Source organism: Halyomorpha halys, unplaced genomic scaffold, assembly GCF_000696795.3.
Source record: "Halyomorpha halys isolate HHAL.00 unplaced genomic scaffold, Hhal_1.1 Scaffold455.1, whole genome shotgun sequence".
Classification (NCBI taxonomy): Eukaryota; Metazoa; Arthropoda; class Insecta; order Hemiptera; family Pentatomidae; genus Halyomorpha; species Halyomorpha halys.
The window spans coordinates 3,441-21,804 of record NW_027111717.1 but is presented as its reverse complement, the minus strand read 5'-3'; the positions used below and the strand labels follow the sequence as shown (position 1 = coordinate 21,804).

At 31.1% G+C, this 18,364-nt stretch overlaps 1 protein-coding gene across 5 annotated transcripts in view; it reads right to left on the bottom strand.

Annotated features, from left to right (window-relative positions):
- LOC106682980 (titin) overlaps nucleotides 1–17,501 on the bottom strand; it is a gene marked incomplete at its 5' end in the record, with an annotated part of 53,533 nt that extends 36,032 nt beyond the window's left edge. For all 5 annotated transcript variants that reach the window (XR_010844017.1, XM_014424164.3, XM_014424163.3 and 2 more), the window contains 5 exon segments: nucleotides 1,143–1,277; nucleotides 1,394–1,514; nucleotides 2,605–2,734; nucleotides 6,265–6,352; nucleotides 17,364–17,501. Coding sequence is in view for 4 of the 5 variants with exons in the window: in XM_014424164.3 (XP_014279650.3) it covers nucleotides 1,143–1,277; nucleotides 1,394–1,514; nucleotides 2,605–2,734; nucleotides 6,265–6,352; nucleotides 17,364–17,501 (612 nt within the window).
- Nucleotides 17,502–18,364: the final 863 nt, after the last annotated feature.

Genomic DNA, 18,364 nt, shown 5'->3' with positions numbered 1-18,364 from the left:
TTTCTGTCTCCCCTTAAAATGCATTACCAGAATACAGAGGTTACCTTCAACCCCTTTTCGTCATGACATCAACCTCACGCACCCATGGGGCATAGAAGAAGAAAAAACTATTTTTTACACAGTTGTGAATTTCATTGAATAAGTAAAGAAAAACAATTAAGCCATAGACCTCTTGAACAAGCAATAGGAAGTTATGTGTCGCTCTCTAACATTTAAAACTCCATTCAGGGGATATTTTCTTGAAAAACTCAAAAGTCATTTGAAGAAAAATTCCAATAGCCCTGCAAGATGTTGAGTAAGTTTATCCTCAGACATTCTCCCCTAAACCATATTGATACCCTCAATTTTTTTTCAGACCGTCCGAGTATCTACTATACCTCTAAAAATTCTGAATACGCCTTGTGGAATTTTTGATAAAATGCATATTTTCGGAAGTTATAGCAAAAAAAGTGCGAATATTTAGCTTTGTTTTTTGTGGGGATTTCTAGGAATACGTTGATTTTTTTTTTTGCAGACAAACTTTACACATCACATATTGAATTATATTAGTCATAGTCAACACGGCAAAAAACATTTTGAATCGTATTAAATGATATTGAAACCTACAACCTAGAGTTTGTATCCGCATTGCTACTATTTGACTGGACTAATTGCATAAATTTGAGAGACAAAAAAAAATCGCTGTCAGCTTCTTATTCCATACAAATAAAATGCCATCTATAAATAAATATAAGGTACAAATAATATGATGATAGATATTACGCATTTTTTTCAGAATACTACACCCGTCCCGTAACAAGCGTTGTAGAAAAATGAATTTTATAGATTAATGCCCACTCTGTAAAACTGCGATATACTGAATTATATTATTCTTTTATGGACCGATGGTACACTTATTACATCTCCTACACAGATCTCCTACGGTTTCATCAGGATAACTGACTGTCTTGAAATCATCATGCAAAAGTGATCCAGACAAGGAATTGCCCGTCGTTTCCAATTGGACAAACGTTTTCAGCTTTCAGTATATTATAAAAGACCTACCCCTTGATTGGAACCGATGACTACTCTTTGCCTCAACACACTCAGCCACCATTAACTCACAATCTTGATTATAATAAAGAATTATTAAGCGGACTGACCTCTGTTCGGGAGCTCCGGGAAGTCGCTGCTGAGGAGGATCGGCTGGGGCTGGTACTGCTGCTGACCGATCATGAGGGACTGCTGGTAGGGCTGCTGAGGTCGCGGCATCCTCTGACTACTTCCCACAGCAACGGCTGCAATGTTAAAGTGAGTACGTTTCAACTTGAGGTTAGTAAGGCGACGCCTCAACTCCATTAGCTACAACAGCCTCGAATATATCTCTACTACTCTATGTTCTAAGGGTACTCACTCTGAGCCGTGGTCCTCTGGAGTACCAGGAGGCTGGCCACCGAGCTCTGTCTACTTCGCCACTCTCCGTAGCACTCATTCTGTTGTTGCTGAGGGTACGCCGACGTAGGAGTTTGCTGTGTCTGTGGAAGTAAAGCCTGTTTATAATATGACCCGTATCTAACTGATTCTTAGCTACGTATACATCTAAATGCCATAAAATAGTTTTTATTTCCTTAAAATTTAATGTGGTGGTTTTGTTGAAGCCTTCCAATTCGACGATGATGCTATTGTCCTAGTTGGCAAAGAAAGGAATCCATAAAGCTTCTTCTAGCAGAATTCGAAGAGAATCACCAGGATGATTGAGGGAGTCTATACAAACTATAAGTTCCATAAAACAGGCCTTACCTTTCAATCAGTTTATTCCACTGTCATTTCCCTTATGATTGTGCTATCAACAAGTGAAGTAGATGACACCCTGGTCTGAAGTTGAATAAAAAGCGATTGAGGGTCGTTGTGGAGCGCATGAGACAGGAAAGTGGTACACCAAGGACAGTATTATGAAATGAAGCAAACTCTCCATAAACTTCGGCCGAACTCAAGAGAAGTTCATTGTTGCTTCACCAATCTTGCGTTTTAAAGTTTTTTTTGTGTTTTTAAGGCAATCCACTGCGAAGGTGATGTTTGCCTGGTTATCTACAGGTGACCAACCTGTTCTAACCATGGTGGGGGGTCAAGTTTTTCATTTTGTGGGACCACCACTTAATGAAAATGTCCATGCCCACAGGCCGGATTAGAACTGGCGCCTCCCGTAGATTTCAGAACGATAGACCTAGGTATAACCAACTGAGCTACGTACGGCTCCGTTTTAAAGTTTGCATGGAATATTTGGCCAGCACTAAAATAAAGCTTTCACCCTCCCTATAGCCCAGATATATCCCACAGCGACTTCGTGATTTTCCCTCCGATGAAAAACAGATTGAAAGGGGGCATTTCACAAGCAATGAGGACATTTTGAGGGCTTAGAACGTCGAGTGTGTCCAAACCGCAGAAGAAACGAGACAAAATCACCTTGACAGGTGATGACCAGACCTAGAGACTGGTTAAGGAAGAGGGAGATGTGTATTTTGTACAGTGGAAACTATTTTGAAAAAAGTTATGTTACAAAAGTTTCCTGATGCCTTTTGTATATTTATTATTAGTCGAAAATACTTAATTATGGATTCCACTTACCGCATTGTTGTTGATATGCCACTGCTGACTCTGTTCCTGCTCTACACTCAGCTCGTGGTAGGGGAAGAGGTCCGATTGGTAAGAGTGGTCTGTGATGGTAGGATAGGTCGGTTGGGTGTTCGAGGGGCGACTGTGCAACATCATCAAATGTTATATTTTATTAAAAATAAATTTAAAAAAGTTTTAAAGTAATTTTTAATTCAACATTACTTGATTAAATCTACAGGAGCGGTTCACTCTTCACTACAACACATCATTGTACTTTATTGATCCCCTATCGATTTTATTTTATACTGTCCTTTACTTTTGTTTATGCTTGCGTAAATGCAGTTTGTTCGGCATTGCTATGTTTCTAAAACGACTTGTCCAATTTGGCCCAGTTATCAGGTACCGTCCACTACTTTCACATAAGAATGTGAAAACAAATTTTCATTGGAACATCTGTATTCCTAAAATGGCTCGACCGATAGCTAAAAGCAAGGAGGAAGCTAATTTTTGTAATCATGATATAGTTAATTTTATCATATTTAATTCTACCCTTTCAAAAAAATAATATCCTGGATACGAGTAAGTTTCAAAAATGGCTAGATTCTATTCTCAAACAACAAATTATTTACGTTGAAAAATAGTCAGTAATACACCTTATTGAAATGTACTAAAAATGAAATGGAATTTTTAGAAAATAAAATAATGGGCTACGAGAAAAATAGAAATAGTGAGGAAGCTACATTGATTTAAGTACCTACTTGGCGGGCGGTTTAGTAAAATCATTTTCAAAGTTTAGTATAAACGTTCTACTTACTATGGAACTTAAAAAATGTGAAATAAACAGCCGGTGAGAACATTTTATTTTTTAGAATTCAATAAGTTATCCCATATCCGTAAGACAAGATTATTATCTTTCAAAGGCCATTGATAATGTTTACAGCAGTAACACTATCCATAAACAAATAATAAGATAAGCCTTAAAAGCTATTTCTGTGACAAAGAATGTTGAAGTCATTCTGATTGTTCTTATCTGTACATAGCACCATAACAATTCAACAACGGTTTAACAAAGGAAGTGACAGAGTAAATCCAGACTTGTAATCATTGGAAAATATTGGCGCCTTTAAGTTATGGTTTTACGGCTGCTTAAATCATGAAAATTCATAATATTTGTATAAATATTGTAACATCACAAAAAATGGTTATTTTGAGATGTGCATGTAATAGTTTCAATAGGGGTAACATCTATACAGTAAACACAGAATCATAGTAAAAAAAAATATTTCGAGCTTCTACAGTTTTGAACTATATAGATCAGAGGTTCCCGAACTTTCGGGTTGCGACTCCCTAAATAACCTGTTTTTTTCCGTGGATTTCATTAAATTTTTGACTTTCCAATGAAAAATTGGAAAACTTTTTTTTTTAAAAGCGATTACCTATTTAACAGCGCAAAATTAAAAACAGATACTTACTATTTTCCTTGGGATAATATAAAATATCTAATTTCAACTATTCCGGTAATATCCATATTGAGATTGGACTACTTGACAGAGATTAGGTTAGTTGAAAAAAAAATTTTTTAAATTTATTTGTTATTATTATTAAGAATTATTATTTTAATCCGTTTGTTTTATCTTGATTTTTTTTATTTATAACGTTGTATATAGTGGTGTCTTTTGTATGAGACTATACTCCCCTATAATTAATTGTTTAAAAAAAAAATTAACCTCTTACATTAACCATGTAAGGCCCACTAGACTGATTTTTTATTAAATAAATAAATAAAAAATTGGATTTAAAAATATATGTATTATCTTCAAATAAACTGAACTTACATATGAGTTAAAGTACATGTAATTATATCTGTAAATGCAATTAATTAGTATCATGAAGTAATTTTAATTGTTGTTGTTAAAATTACTAACTGTTATTACTATTCAAAAATACTAATTTTTGAAGTTTTGGACCATTTAATTGTTATTTTGTTTGTGTCTCTCATTCTTGGATTACATACTTATTATTATTATTTCCTATGTATATTACTTTGATTTTTCTTTTTTTTTCTCTCTTTTTTTACTGAATTATTTATAATAATTACAAATTTTAAATAATTACAACGTATTAAATAGTTAGTAAATCATATTATCAATTGTTAAAAGCAAATATAATTTTCATAATATGGCTTATGATACCGATCTGGTAATAAAGAAATATAACAAAAAACATGATTACTAAATTTTGGAAAACGAATACAACAGAAACATAGAACGTAGAAACATTTTATAGGTCTATAATATTCGTTATTGATACAATAATTAACATTATGAAGAATTTATTGCCAAGAAAAAAAGTAAGTTATTGACTGAATCGGTCAATAAATCCTTTCGATGCACGTGGCTTTCCTGCAGTGTCCTTGGCTAAGTACATTGCCCCACATTTCTCACATTTACCACAAATCTCATCGCTTACAAGTTTTCATACAACATACATTTTATCATTCATAGATAATCAGATTATTATTGCATTCTAGTATGGTCAAATGTTTAATTTAAAACTTTTAATGATTCGTTTGATTACTTTTTTTGGAGTAAAAATAAAAAAATATTTTTTTATACCATTAAAACGATTCATGCCAAGAAGGTTTTTGATTACATCTTGTCATTTCAAAGTCTCTGATGATGTCAGATAAGAATTGGTTCATATTGGAAGATTTTAGGAGACTGTATGAAATCAAATGTAGGAAAAGATGTATATAAAATAGCAGAAAAAAATATTTGTTTCTGAACAACGTTTCGCCCACATTGCAGAGATTCATTTGGGCTAAATCAGAACCAGATACAAACATTATAAAGTATAATAGGACTATAAGAATATACATAGAAATTTATATCATAGTTGTTATTTAAAAAAAATAACTTAGTAAACTAAAATAAATACAAATTATATCCCCACTATGCCTTATTAATTAATAAATTAAATGCCCACCCCACCTCTTCTCACCAAATATTTTATGTTTTCGTTTTCCAAATTCTCAGGAGTATTCCTTTCCCCGTTTCCCTCTTAAACTACAGTATAAGTGATCCATGGAGCCATAAGGCTTAGAAGGAAAAAAAAACCTTATAAAGATGATCAAAAACATAACTGAAGTAAATAAAAAGAATATTAATATGAATGATTAGAATAAATATTTAGAAAAAATACAGCAATGAATACTATTATCCACTTCAATTTTATTATTCCTTACTATACTTTATATTTATATTGGTTTAATTTATTTCTTTAATTTTTTCTATGTACTTTCTATGTCATAGTCTTATCATACTTTACAATTTTTGTATCTGGTGTTAACATAACTCCCAATGAACCCCTGCAATGTGGTGTGAAGCCCAGAATACTAATAATAGTTTTTTCAGCTATTTTGTGTATCTTATCCTCCGAAAATAGATTTGTTCAACCAATAAAATAGAAAAATAAAGTAAAATTATTTGCTTAGTACTATCATTTCTTTGTTATAACCCAATTTGGTTAAAGAATGGAACTTCTGATTAATAATTTTATTTGAATCATCCATCAAACACTATGTCCAGATGATCATTTGATGTTGAGTAATGATTAATTTATAATAAATGAATAATTCAACCTGTATGATAATTTATAGATAATGATACATACTGTAGTTGAAGTACTGAAGGGCAGTAGTCTGATAGGTTTGGATTTATCGAGCTTGAGCTGTCTCTTCTCTGGATGCTTATCTTGTTCTCTATAAACAGATTTATTACTGTATTTATAATATATTCAAAATGTAGTGTGTATTTTTTTATTTATACATATAGTTTAGGCATTCCAATATTTTCATTCTGGAATAAGTATGGTAACATTGGAGCAATAAAAATGGAGACATGTTTATTTTCATTAACTGAAGAAGGTCTTCTTCCTTAATATTACTTACTTTTCGCAGAATATAAAAAAAAAAATTGATCACCTTAAATCACCTTATCAAAGTGCTAATTCGTCCATGGTTAATTATTTACGAACACTTCTGATCAAGAACGTCTGGATAAATAATGATCACACATTAATGAAGAGGTCATTATGGATAATTGCAGTAATAAGAAGTGGTTAATAGAGGTCATTGGATTAAAATGACTTTTATGAATGTCTAGGAATTCCGAACAAAAGTAGTCCCAAAAAAAATATTTTAAAATGGATTCGAAGGTTGAATCTAATCCTGATGTTTTGAGTAGTATTAAGACGAGATATGAATCTTTTGTCATAAGTAAATATTGATATTATAACTTATTCCTATAGAATAACAATCACAACTGAATAATAATACAGTAATGTACTAAGTTTTATTATGTATCTATGCATTTATTATACTTTCGGTTAAGGTAAAAAGTTTTATAAAAAAAAAAATAAGTAACATATTTGAGATCTATAATTTAGTCGGGTATTATACTAGAACTTGGTGGGGTTCTTAATAGAATGTTAAATGTTCAGGGTCAGGAAGAACAAAAATAGTTTTAAATAAAAACTGTGAAATAATATTAAATCATAAAGTTACTTTACATATTAATCAACAGAAATAAATAATGATAATTAAAGAAAAGAGCAAGTGATGAAAATTTTTTTAAAAATAAAATAAAATAAAGCACAACCTTTTCGTTTAAAATAAAGGATAAACAGATATTTTTATTGTATATATTTTTAAAAAATAAATAAAATACAAAATCTGAAGGAGATGGATAGGCCTGGTCGAGAAGAACAGAATTAGTTAACTGTTTATTGATTGCCGACGTTTTGACCCAAAACGTAGGTCTTCATCGGGGCTATTATGATAGATGGAGAAGTACAACAATCAATTTTCTTACTTTGACTTAGCTCTCAGTCATTTCCAACCATCACAACAGCCCTCATCAAGACCTACATTATGGGTAGTCATGATCTTCAGTTTAACATGTTAAATGGATAAATATTTCCTTCTTTTAGTTTTTTAAAACGATAATAACAGGTCTGTTAAATGAAGAATGACGTCACGCACCAGCCGAGCTCATCACATTTTGTTTGTTGTGTTAGGTTATTTGCTCGCAATTTGTTTTTTGATTGTGTAAGTATTGTTTTTGATGTTTTTATAACTAATAAAGCATTGGATGACAATAAAAATAATGTAATGACAGTTGTCAATTTGCCTATGTTGGTTTCCTTCCTCAAAAGGGATCAATAAGACACTCAGTGGACAAATTTTCACTTTTCACTCACTATAGGCATGTTATAATAACTTACTTTAATCATAACTTAGAAATAAGCAATAACATGAGGTTTTGGAAGGAAAGGTTATAACACAAGTTGCTCAGAAAATCCGCTAAGTGCTCTTACGCTTTTAACATGACTTTAAATAGGGCTGCTCACAATGCTATAATTATAACATTTAACATGGTAAAACACTTTACATTTAACACATCATGAATACCCCTATTGTAGTTCGAGACTACGAAAATCAATAAACAGTTAACTATTTATGTTCATTTTTACCACAGACCAATTTATCTCCTTCAGATTTGTTTTGTACTTATTCAGTTGAAATATTATTTTATTCTTTAGTTTAAATGATAAAGATATCATAAATTTTCATTTTATATTTGTAAAAACGTAGGTTAATATTATTTGCTCTTTTTTGTTAATTATCATTTTTTTTCTATTTATTTATACTGGAAGTTACTTTACGACTTAGTATTACTTCATTGTTTTTATTCGTTGATTTTTTCTTTCTATTACAAGGCACTTAAGCCCAATAGTTATTTTGTCAAATGTTTTTCAGAAAGGGTACAGAATAAGCAAAGAATAATATTATTATTATTAAATCTTTATTTTTCTTAGATTTGAGGACCATAATATCTACATCCCGGATTAATCAAGAATTAAAATTTTTAGTTAAAATGATTTTATGAATTTTTAGTGTAAAATTTCCTTTTTTTGCCAATTTTAAGTTTCCATGTTCAAAACCGAGGACTTCTGCAACTCACTTTGCTTTTTCTGAGATATTATTATTCATATTACTATATGTTTTCCCCTCATTCATGATACATTAAAAGATTAAAATTATTGGAAGATGTAAAAAGAACGTTTTTAACCTATTGCCTTTTTCTTGAAATAGAAACTCTAGAAAAGGAACCCAAAAAGTGTTTCTCCGTTTTTATTAATTATTATTCCTCCATTGAATATTAAATGCGAAATACCAGACGTTGGAGGTACTACACGCACAGACTCTTAAGATCTCAGCAGCATCATGTTGCCGCGCTTCGAGATGGCAGAAATTAGCGAAACCGGTTTCCCGATAATGTTAGATAGTGAGTCGAGATATAGAAGATTATAGCAATCTACCTCTTGTTCTTAACTTGCTAATACTTTATAGCTACGGGGATGTGCAGTATTGAGGCATATTGTCTAAGCCATATCCTCTACCAAATTCTTCGAGGCTGAGTGAGCCATTGTTAAAATAACCGAATATTGAGACTACATGACGTTTCCAGAGGATACTTTTTTTTAGTCATTAATAGAAATTTACATTCCTAGAGTAGTAGTCGATGACTTCTCTTCAGAGGTCAAGAAGTATTGAAGTGGAAGCAAGGTTAGAAGCAAGTGGGTTTGGGTGGTTAGTGAGTTTAGGGATGATTTTATTTGTATTGAAGTTGAGAATGTTACTAAGAATTTTGAACTATAAAAATTTGATGGAATTGAAATATGATCCACCCGAAAAGCTCAAATCAGTAAATACATACATGCTTCATTGGAGTCTTTTGCAATTAATTGGAGCTTTAGACTTTTTCCAGATGTAGTTCTAGGCACCAGATCACTGTGCCAATAACTGGAGTATTGTTTAAGGATATGTAGGACAGTAGATTTTTGGCGAAGGATAAAGGTGATTTATTTTAACCCATCAGTTTGGATATAGTTCATAATCATTAATGAAATGGGATTGGAGAGTTTGGAATACAATTGATGAATGATTATTCACTGATAGAACACATGTGTCATCGGCATATGTGGTGAAAACAGTGTTGGAATAACAGCTGTATAAATCGTGAAAAGGATGACACCAAGGACATTACCTTGAGGAACACCAGCGGACTGCGAAAAGAAGGATAAATAGGCACTATTGTAATTAACTTTGAATAAGGAATAAGGAATTTACGAATTTTGTATAGCTGTGCCAGGAACTAAACTCAATCAAACCAGAGGATAATTAAACTAACTGTAACGTAAAACCGTTAATTAAACAACCGAGAGGAAAGAAAAAATAACTTCTCACTAATTATATATTTCTTTTTGAGGCAGTTAAAAAGCTGTTTAGTTGAGTGAATTAACAAAAATTAACACGCTATAGGTTACATTTCAGAGAATGACTTGTATTTCTAGAAAAAAAGTATACCTCCTGTCAAAAGTTCTGGAGAAATAATCAAATGGAGATTTAATTTTGACAGTGAAATTTATTTATATCAGTGTTGGGTAAACTTGGTAATACCTAAAAAAATAAATAAATGAGCTCCCAAACCCAAAAAGTTGATTCACACCCAAAATAACTGAATAAATAATAGGCTAAAGCCGGGATATATTAACTCAGCGCCTTACTCATTGAGCTACCCCGATCCCTCATTTTGAAATAAGTATTGAAAATACAAAATACTCTTTTTAAAGTAAAGTATAAAAGTAACACTACTACGTATTTTGTATTAGAAAATCTCCGTATTCTGAATACTTTACAAAATATGCAAAATACAAATTTCTCTGTGTATGCCTTGAAATACAAAATAGTTCTTAATCTACTCTTAAGTGATGAAATATAAATCACTTAAAAGTACAAAATACTTTTTCTGTATTTTGTTTGTTAAAATAAAATTTAGAGTTGAGAATAATGTGTTGGTGTAATTTAAAACTTTTAAGACAAACCTAAAGTATTAATTCTACTTTTTAGTGTGCAACGGGAAGGGAATATAGGGTTATAGCGACACAATTGGAGTGAGCAGATATGTTGTGCGAAATAGATCTACCACAGCCGTAATTATTAACAACATTTTCGTTTATCCTAAATATTTATTTGATTATTGTTAAATTTTTATTTAATATTAATTCTCTATTTGAATATTTTACCTTCCAGCTTTATATTCTTTTTGGTGGCAAATCCATCCCAGAAATCTCACTTAAGCTGATCGTTGCTCATTGTTTTTGTTAGCTAATTTTTAATTTTTATTTTTGTGGTTTTGTATTTTTATATTTTGTTATTGTTATATACATATGACTCCGTAATAAAGATTTATTTGAAGGAAGGCTCGTTTTCTCTACGACCTCCCCCCTACATACAGCAAAAGTGATACTTCTTTGTCTACAGTAAATAACATAAAATAAATATAATTTAGCATAGTTATATTGATTGAAATGGACTTAATCTTTTCGACTTATCATTTTGAAATAAAAGAATGAATTACTGCATAAAAATGAAAAAAAGTTATTTCCAGTGTAACTTTAACATCGATATTTGACGTCTTAGTTAATAAAGATGATATTAATAGCTAATTTATATTAGGAACTAATAGCTAATATTGTAATGGATACGATATTTATTTATCAATGTTTCATTCGTGAATAAGGGTTGTATCCATGGCAATAATAGCTATTAGTTTCAACTATAACTCTGCTGACAAACTGGGAGGGGGGGGGCAGTTATCTAAAGGTGCCCAACCTATTCTAACTATCGTGGGGGGGGGTCAAGTTTTTCATTTTTTGGGACCGCCACGAAATGAAAAAAGTCCACTCTCAGGCGGGATCCGAACCGAATCCGGATTTCGGCGCCACTCGGCGTTCTCAGATTGCTAAGACCTGCCCATTGACCTCCTGAGCCTTAGCTTAGGAGGGCCTACACAAATTATACAACTATTCATTTAATTGTTGCTCAAATTGTATGACTGTAATTTACATGTATACTGTGGTTTAGATTGTATTATTTTTTTTCAATACAGTGTAAGCTGGAAAAAAAAATGTGTCTTCATGCCAGCATTTTAATTTGTACTACGATTTATTTCTTCTAAATTGCACTGAATTTGTGTTCCTTCTTGCGTGTCCATACTATCTGATTACCCTTCCTTTTAACACCACTAAAATTCTCTTTGCCACTTATTTTTCCCCTAATACATCACAATCTCTACAGACACATATAACGTCCATTGAAGAACGGTGTCAAAACTAATGAAGAAACAAAATAAATCCTTGCAAATCCTACCAGATCACCTTTACTCTCCGTCGTAGACCTCTGCCCTCCTGTCCTACAGTATTCTTTTTAAATATTTCACTAACGCCTGTTGAACAGATTCGCTACTTAGGACTCCATCTTGACAAAAGACTTACTTGGTATCCCCATACAAGACTGAAAGAAACTGCTACAACACCTACTTGACGCTCTAAACTTCCCATTCCCTACAAAAAAGTATTATATATTATGATAATCAGACCAATTTGGACATACGGAATTGAGCTATGGGCTCTACCAAACCATCAAATTCCTCTCGTATACAATCCTTGCAATCAAATATCCTCCATAAAATTCTTGATGCTTCTTATCACGTCACAACTAAACATCCACACAGACCTTAATATCCCTTTCGTAGCAGATTTGGCCCGAAATAGATATGCGTCTTCTCATTCCAAACTCCTTACCCATCCTAAGCAATTAGTTCTTAATCTCTCATCCTTAACAATATCTGATAATCCTCTGAGGCGTCTGAAAAGAAGATGGCCATGGGATCTTCTAATTTAATGTTATATTTAAAGTACCACCATTGGGTGGTTCCTTCCCATGATTTTCAAGTCTTTACAACATTCCACATATTTACTTATTGTATTTTTTGTACAGTTGTAAATTACAATAAATAAATATATTAAAAAAATTCTTCTCATACCTATGTTTCTGACGCTTTCGATTGTTTATAATATTTCTACTCTCCTCTAAAAGCCCATTTTCATTGGTAAAAAAATTTCCTCTACTACATATACGTCTTACTCCACTAAATGGAGCTGCTTCATTTTTGTTGATTGACTGTGGATTCTTTTCCAGTTATTCTTCAATACCAATCAAAATAACCATATTCTCACAATATATTATTGAATTATTATACGAAATGGAATGAATTCCATTGAATGAGGTTTAAAATGTCCAGTATGGTGTGAGAATTAAGAGCATCTGTTGGGCTACTTGGAGATTTATCTTGATAGGACCATGAGGGAGAGCCTCTGTTCTTAGCGACTGGTCTTCATTACTTAGACAACCTCCTACATTTAGATCTTTTAGTTCATAATTAAACCTCATAGGCTCAGCACAATGGATTAAGTCATACATGACCCAGTTCAAACATTTATATATGCATTGGTGAAAATATGTTTGTATGAACTTTTCTTGTATTTTGGTTCTATTGGTAATTCGTGAGCAAATGACTCATTTATTAATGCAAAAATAATACTAGCATGTTACGGCATGAAAATTTAATGTTTTAGAGTTTTTAAAATGAGGTAACTTTTTTAACCAGAAAAAAAAAACATGAAATTGAAAAACTCACAAATGTTTAAGCCATTTTGTAAATAAGTCAAATTAAACTTAACTACTTTTAAATTTGGCGTAACTTGTTTCTGAAACTTATAAGGTACTTGACATGGCAATTTCGAGTTAAATTGTGTGTTTAAAAAATGGATGTTGCTCATAATTTTCATGGATATTACCGCCAGGCATATTTACTATAAATATTTAAAGTCAGTGAGACCTGGTTCTGTTATACTGTTAAATCAGTCCAGTCTTACCCCTCACCCTTGGGTTAATCAGTCCAGAAAAAGACATCGTAGAGTATGGTCACTGACCCTAAATTTGATTATTTTAAAAATACACAGTTTTTCAGAAAAAAAATTCATCCATATATCTTTCTTTCCAACCTCCGATCCAACTTTGGTGCAAACGTTCTTAAAATTGTGTAGCAGCGACTTAATTCAGTGTTGGGCAAAAATTAATCGCAATTACTAATCACAGTCAAATTTAATTGGAATTATTTTGATTCAAATAGCAATTGTAATTTCGGACCATTATAGCAAATACAGTGGTTCATCAAGTTATTGAAATTATTAATCAAAATTGTAATTTTATTTCCTAGTTTCAAATAACAGTAATAGTAATTGTAATTTCCTTTTCTTCAACTATTAATTGTAATTTCGGACCATTATAACAATCACAATGGTTCATCAAGTGGTTGATATTAATAATCAAAATATTAATTTAATATTCTAGGTTAAATTACAGTGATTGGTAAGTAATCGGAATTTCTTTTACCAACTGTTACTTAGCCACAACTGTTACTACCAACTGTCTGCGAAGAATAATTTGATTCTTAAACCATGAAATACAGTTAATTATGTTTGTTTTTTTCCTCATTTGAAATGGCGAGGAACGAAAATTGAGTACTTTGCAGATTTTTTTGTTTTTTCCATCCCTGAATTTACTCTAGAATTTTCAAATCTTACAATAAGATCAGACCAAACCTTGATTAGACCGAGACTTAATACTAGATCGTTGATTCGAGATATATTTTTTTTTTTTTTTTTTTTTTTTTTTTATTAGGGGCCAAAGTTGGAGGAATATTCGGGAAAGTGGTTTAGAACCAATTTTATCTAATTCTTCAATTCATTTTATCTATATATTTTTTTCTGACAAACCGTATGTTTTAAAAATAATCAAATCAAAGTTCAGTGACCTTCCACTCCGATGGTTTTTTCCGTAGATTTTATTTTAAAAAGACACATTAAATTATTCTTAAATCATGAAATACAGTTAATACCTTCCCAATTGAAATGGCGAGGAACCTAAACTGAGCACTTGGCAGATTTTTTTCTTTTTCCAAACCTAGATTTAATCAAGAAATTTCAAATGTTACAATAAGATCAAACCAAAAACTTGATAAGACTGCGACTTAATACTAAATCGTTGACTCAGTTAGTCTTTATAATGTTCGGTCCTTCAAAGAACTGGGCAAAGCAAAGCTTCACATTAGGAGTAATCATGATCTTTAGTTTAACATTTCAAAGCGTGTTAAATGGAAAACTTATGTTAAATGGAATAATATTTCTATCTTTTACCATGTTAAAACGATATAACATGGTTGAGAGTCTGTTACTAGGTTTGTTAAATGGGGCATGACGTCACGGAACAGACCAGCTAAGGTCATCATCTTGTTGTTTGTTGTGTTAGGTTACGTGCGCGAAGTTTGTGTTTTTTTTATGAAAGTATTGTTTTGGATGGTTTTATAACTAATAAAGCAATGGATGACAATAATAATAATAATGCAATGACAGTTATCAATTATAAGGTAAAAGATAATCAAGACACTCAGTAGCCAAACTTTCACACAACTTCTACTTTTCACTCAAATTTGTTATACTGTAATAAATTAATTTAATCAAAACTTATAAGTAAACAATAACATGAAGCTTAGGAATTAAAGTTTATAAAACAAATTGCTCAGAAAATCCGCTAGGAACTCTTATGCATTTACCATTTAACATGACTTTAAATAAGGCCACTTAAAATCCAATACTTATAACATTTAACATGGTACAACATTTTACATTTAACACATCATGAATACCCCTATTGTTAGCATACTCCTTTCAGACTCAAAAATTTGTTAGTGTTTTACAGTTAAAATTAATTATTCTTACTAAATAAACTCCAATTATTTAGTAGAAATAAAATGGGAAAGTTGACCAATATTTTCTTTTGATCTTGTGTAACGACTCGTACAGTAAACAAAATTTATTTTAGATGCTTGCAATTTTTTATAACTTTCAAGTTCTCTTATCAAGGTTTAAATTACGATAAACGCTCCTTCCCTTCACCATAAAAGTATGAAGCCGCGAAGGAACTTATTCAGAATATATTCTATGTCTTATGAAATATTTTACCATAGAATGTTAGTTTTACTTTTTTGAACGGATAATGATGATAGAGGAATTTCTAGAACGATCCGGTTCAGAAAGCCAGTTCTAATATTTATCATAAATTAACATGACAGGCTACCAACAGAGAAACACGTATGTTAACCAAACACAAAAGAATAATAGTAAATTCGAAATAGCAATGAATAATAAATACGTAAAAACTATAGCTTTTATCTATAATTATCAATTTTTATTTTTATTATTATTTTTACTTTCATGCTGTAGATATTCATGCATTAACGTCGCTTATGTTCTGGCTCATAACTTCGAAAAATAAACAATACAGTTTTAGAACATAAACAAAAAATAATAAAAAATTCAGCTAATTATTCGAAAAAAAATTCGTCGAAACCATCGTTTAGTAGTATAGCTATATAATTTTTCCAGACTTTGAGAATACTTATTAGATGTCTCTAGAATGAAATGCTATAATTTTTTTTCAATGGTATGGAGTTTTTTTTCAGTGCTGTGAGGTATACCTTTAATTACGACGTACAGATATATTTTTCCCCCAAAATTCTACAATTTATTATAATATTAAATGATAAGAATTAGTTTTAGAACTATATCTAGTGCTGTTTTTATGGGAAACTACTACCTCTAACGAGTTCTACCCTCTTGCTGGAACTCTATTCTGTTCTTTGAAGAATACTATGAGTTTTCATAATGAGGTGTTGTTTGTTCACCGTAGAATAATATGTGGAGAAGATAGTCGGGGTTTGCGGTCAGCAAATAAACACAAATAAATATTTTTTTGTGTATTTGCTGACCGCATGACCATCTTCTCCACATATGAGTTTACATACGTATTGATTACACATTTAAGGTTTGATACATTTAAAATTTGATAAATTATGTTGATTTGATAAATATGTTGTACATACATTCATATAGACTTACTAAATTTGTATAATATTCCTTTAAAATCTAAAAACCAAATTAATTGTGAATTCCGTATTTTCTTTTTTGTTTAAAAAATATTCTTTAAGATATTTTTTTATGAATTTTTGTTTTTAAATCATATGGTGGGTCATTGAACAATTTTACTTCATTGTAATTTTTTTTTTGCATTAAAGCGGACTTTAATTTTATAATTATCACTTTGGCGAGTGTTTTATTGAAGTTTCACATTTTTCCAATTTATTATTCTTCAATATTTATACGATTGCTATTATAAACGATTTCAAATTCAAAAAATCTAGTTCTTAGAAAAGTGGTTTAGAAGATTCTCGTTTTTTTTTGTTTTTTTTTTAAATATTTTTTTAGTGTTGCTTGAATAATACTTTTTTGTATTTTGATTACCGGATTTGATAATTTTTTTACTATTCAACCTCATACCAATAAAAAATCTACCTATTAATTTAAAAAAAACATTAACTAATAATTTTAAAAACATAGGGTAAGGTGATAAATAAATAATGATTTAAAAAACATCAAATTACCTAATTAATTTCAACTCTTTAAAACAGAAGAACTATTATCATAAATGAAATATGTATTTCTTAAAACGTTATTTAATTACATTTACTCAAATCCTTTAATTAGTAATTGCAATAACTTTTTGCCCAACTCTGATATTAATGTATGATTCCTTTTCCATGAAAATGTATGAATGTTCAATGCATGTATGAAGTGTACGATCCAGTAATAATCGTACCCATTTGCAGCGTTGTGCATTTTAATGCACAAATTAATTATATTATTAAATAAATATAATAATTGTTACTAATGTCGCTATGGCTCACCGTGCTTGATATCCAGCCAGATGTTCCTCACGGATTCGCTGCAAGTTCTTCGGTACAACTTCACTTCATCCGACGTCTCTACCTTGTAGGGAAGATTCTGTTCTGACAATAATTCTGGAATGTGCATTTTTTCTTTTTCTGTATTAAATCTCATTCAGTATCACAAATTGTGAATTAGCTCTGTTTGTAAGTTTAATTTCTATAACTTATACCATTGACGGTCATTGGTAATGTTTTTGTCAAAGAGATATTGAATTGTTTCTATATCAAAGTAACATGGTTTCTAATAGTCCTCCTATCATAATAAATTTTAGATTTGATATGCTAGTCTAAGGAAAACTAGTTTTTTCATAAACCAATGAATTTATTTTACTCCTATATAACCTATATAACGGAATTAATTTTCCGTTGAAGTTAAATTTAAATTTTAACTTGTCTATTTTTAAACAATAGTATAAGAATAGGGGTATATAATCAAGATTTGTTTAATCAAATTCAAGATTTCAAAGCATTAGAGGATTCTCTAAGCTTGTCTAATCCCGTTCGACTTCTTTAAAAAAAGCCTTAGTATGGAAACATGACAGTATCCTATGAAATTATGTATAAATGTAATTTTAAGGTATTGCAGGAATAAAAATTTCACAGGCGTTGAAGCAACTCGTGAAATTATTAAATATGAAGGGGAAGGTGTCCTTGAACAGCGCAATGCGGGGCGTTGGTTTGTAAAATTTAGCAGTAGAGATTGGATGTTAGAAAGAAAGAAGGGGTCCAGGTGACCATTAGTGGATATTAAGGAAGTTCTACAGGGAGCTGTTGGGTCAAACCCGTCCACAGGTACGCCACAATCGCAAACTTGCCAGGGAGTGTGGTGTGTCGAAAGACACTGTTAGTCGCCATATACTCTCCACAGGGTAGATGAAAAAGAGCAGCAGACTAGTCCCTCACGAACTTACTCCTCAGCAATCGGCTAAGAGGTTAGACATTTGTGTAAAAAAAGTTTA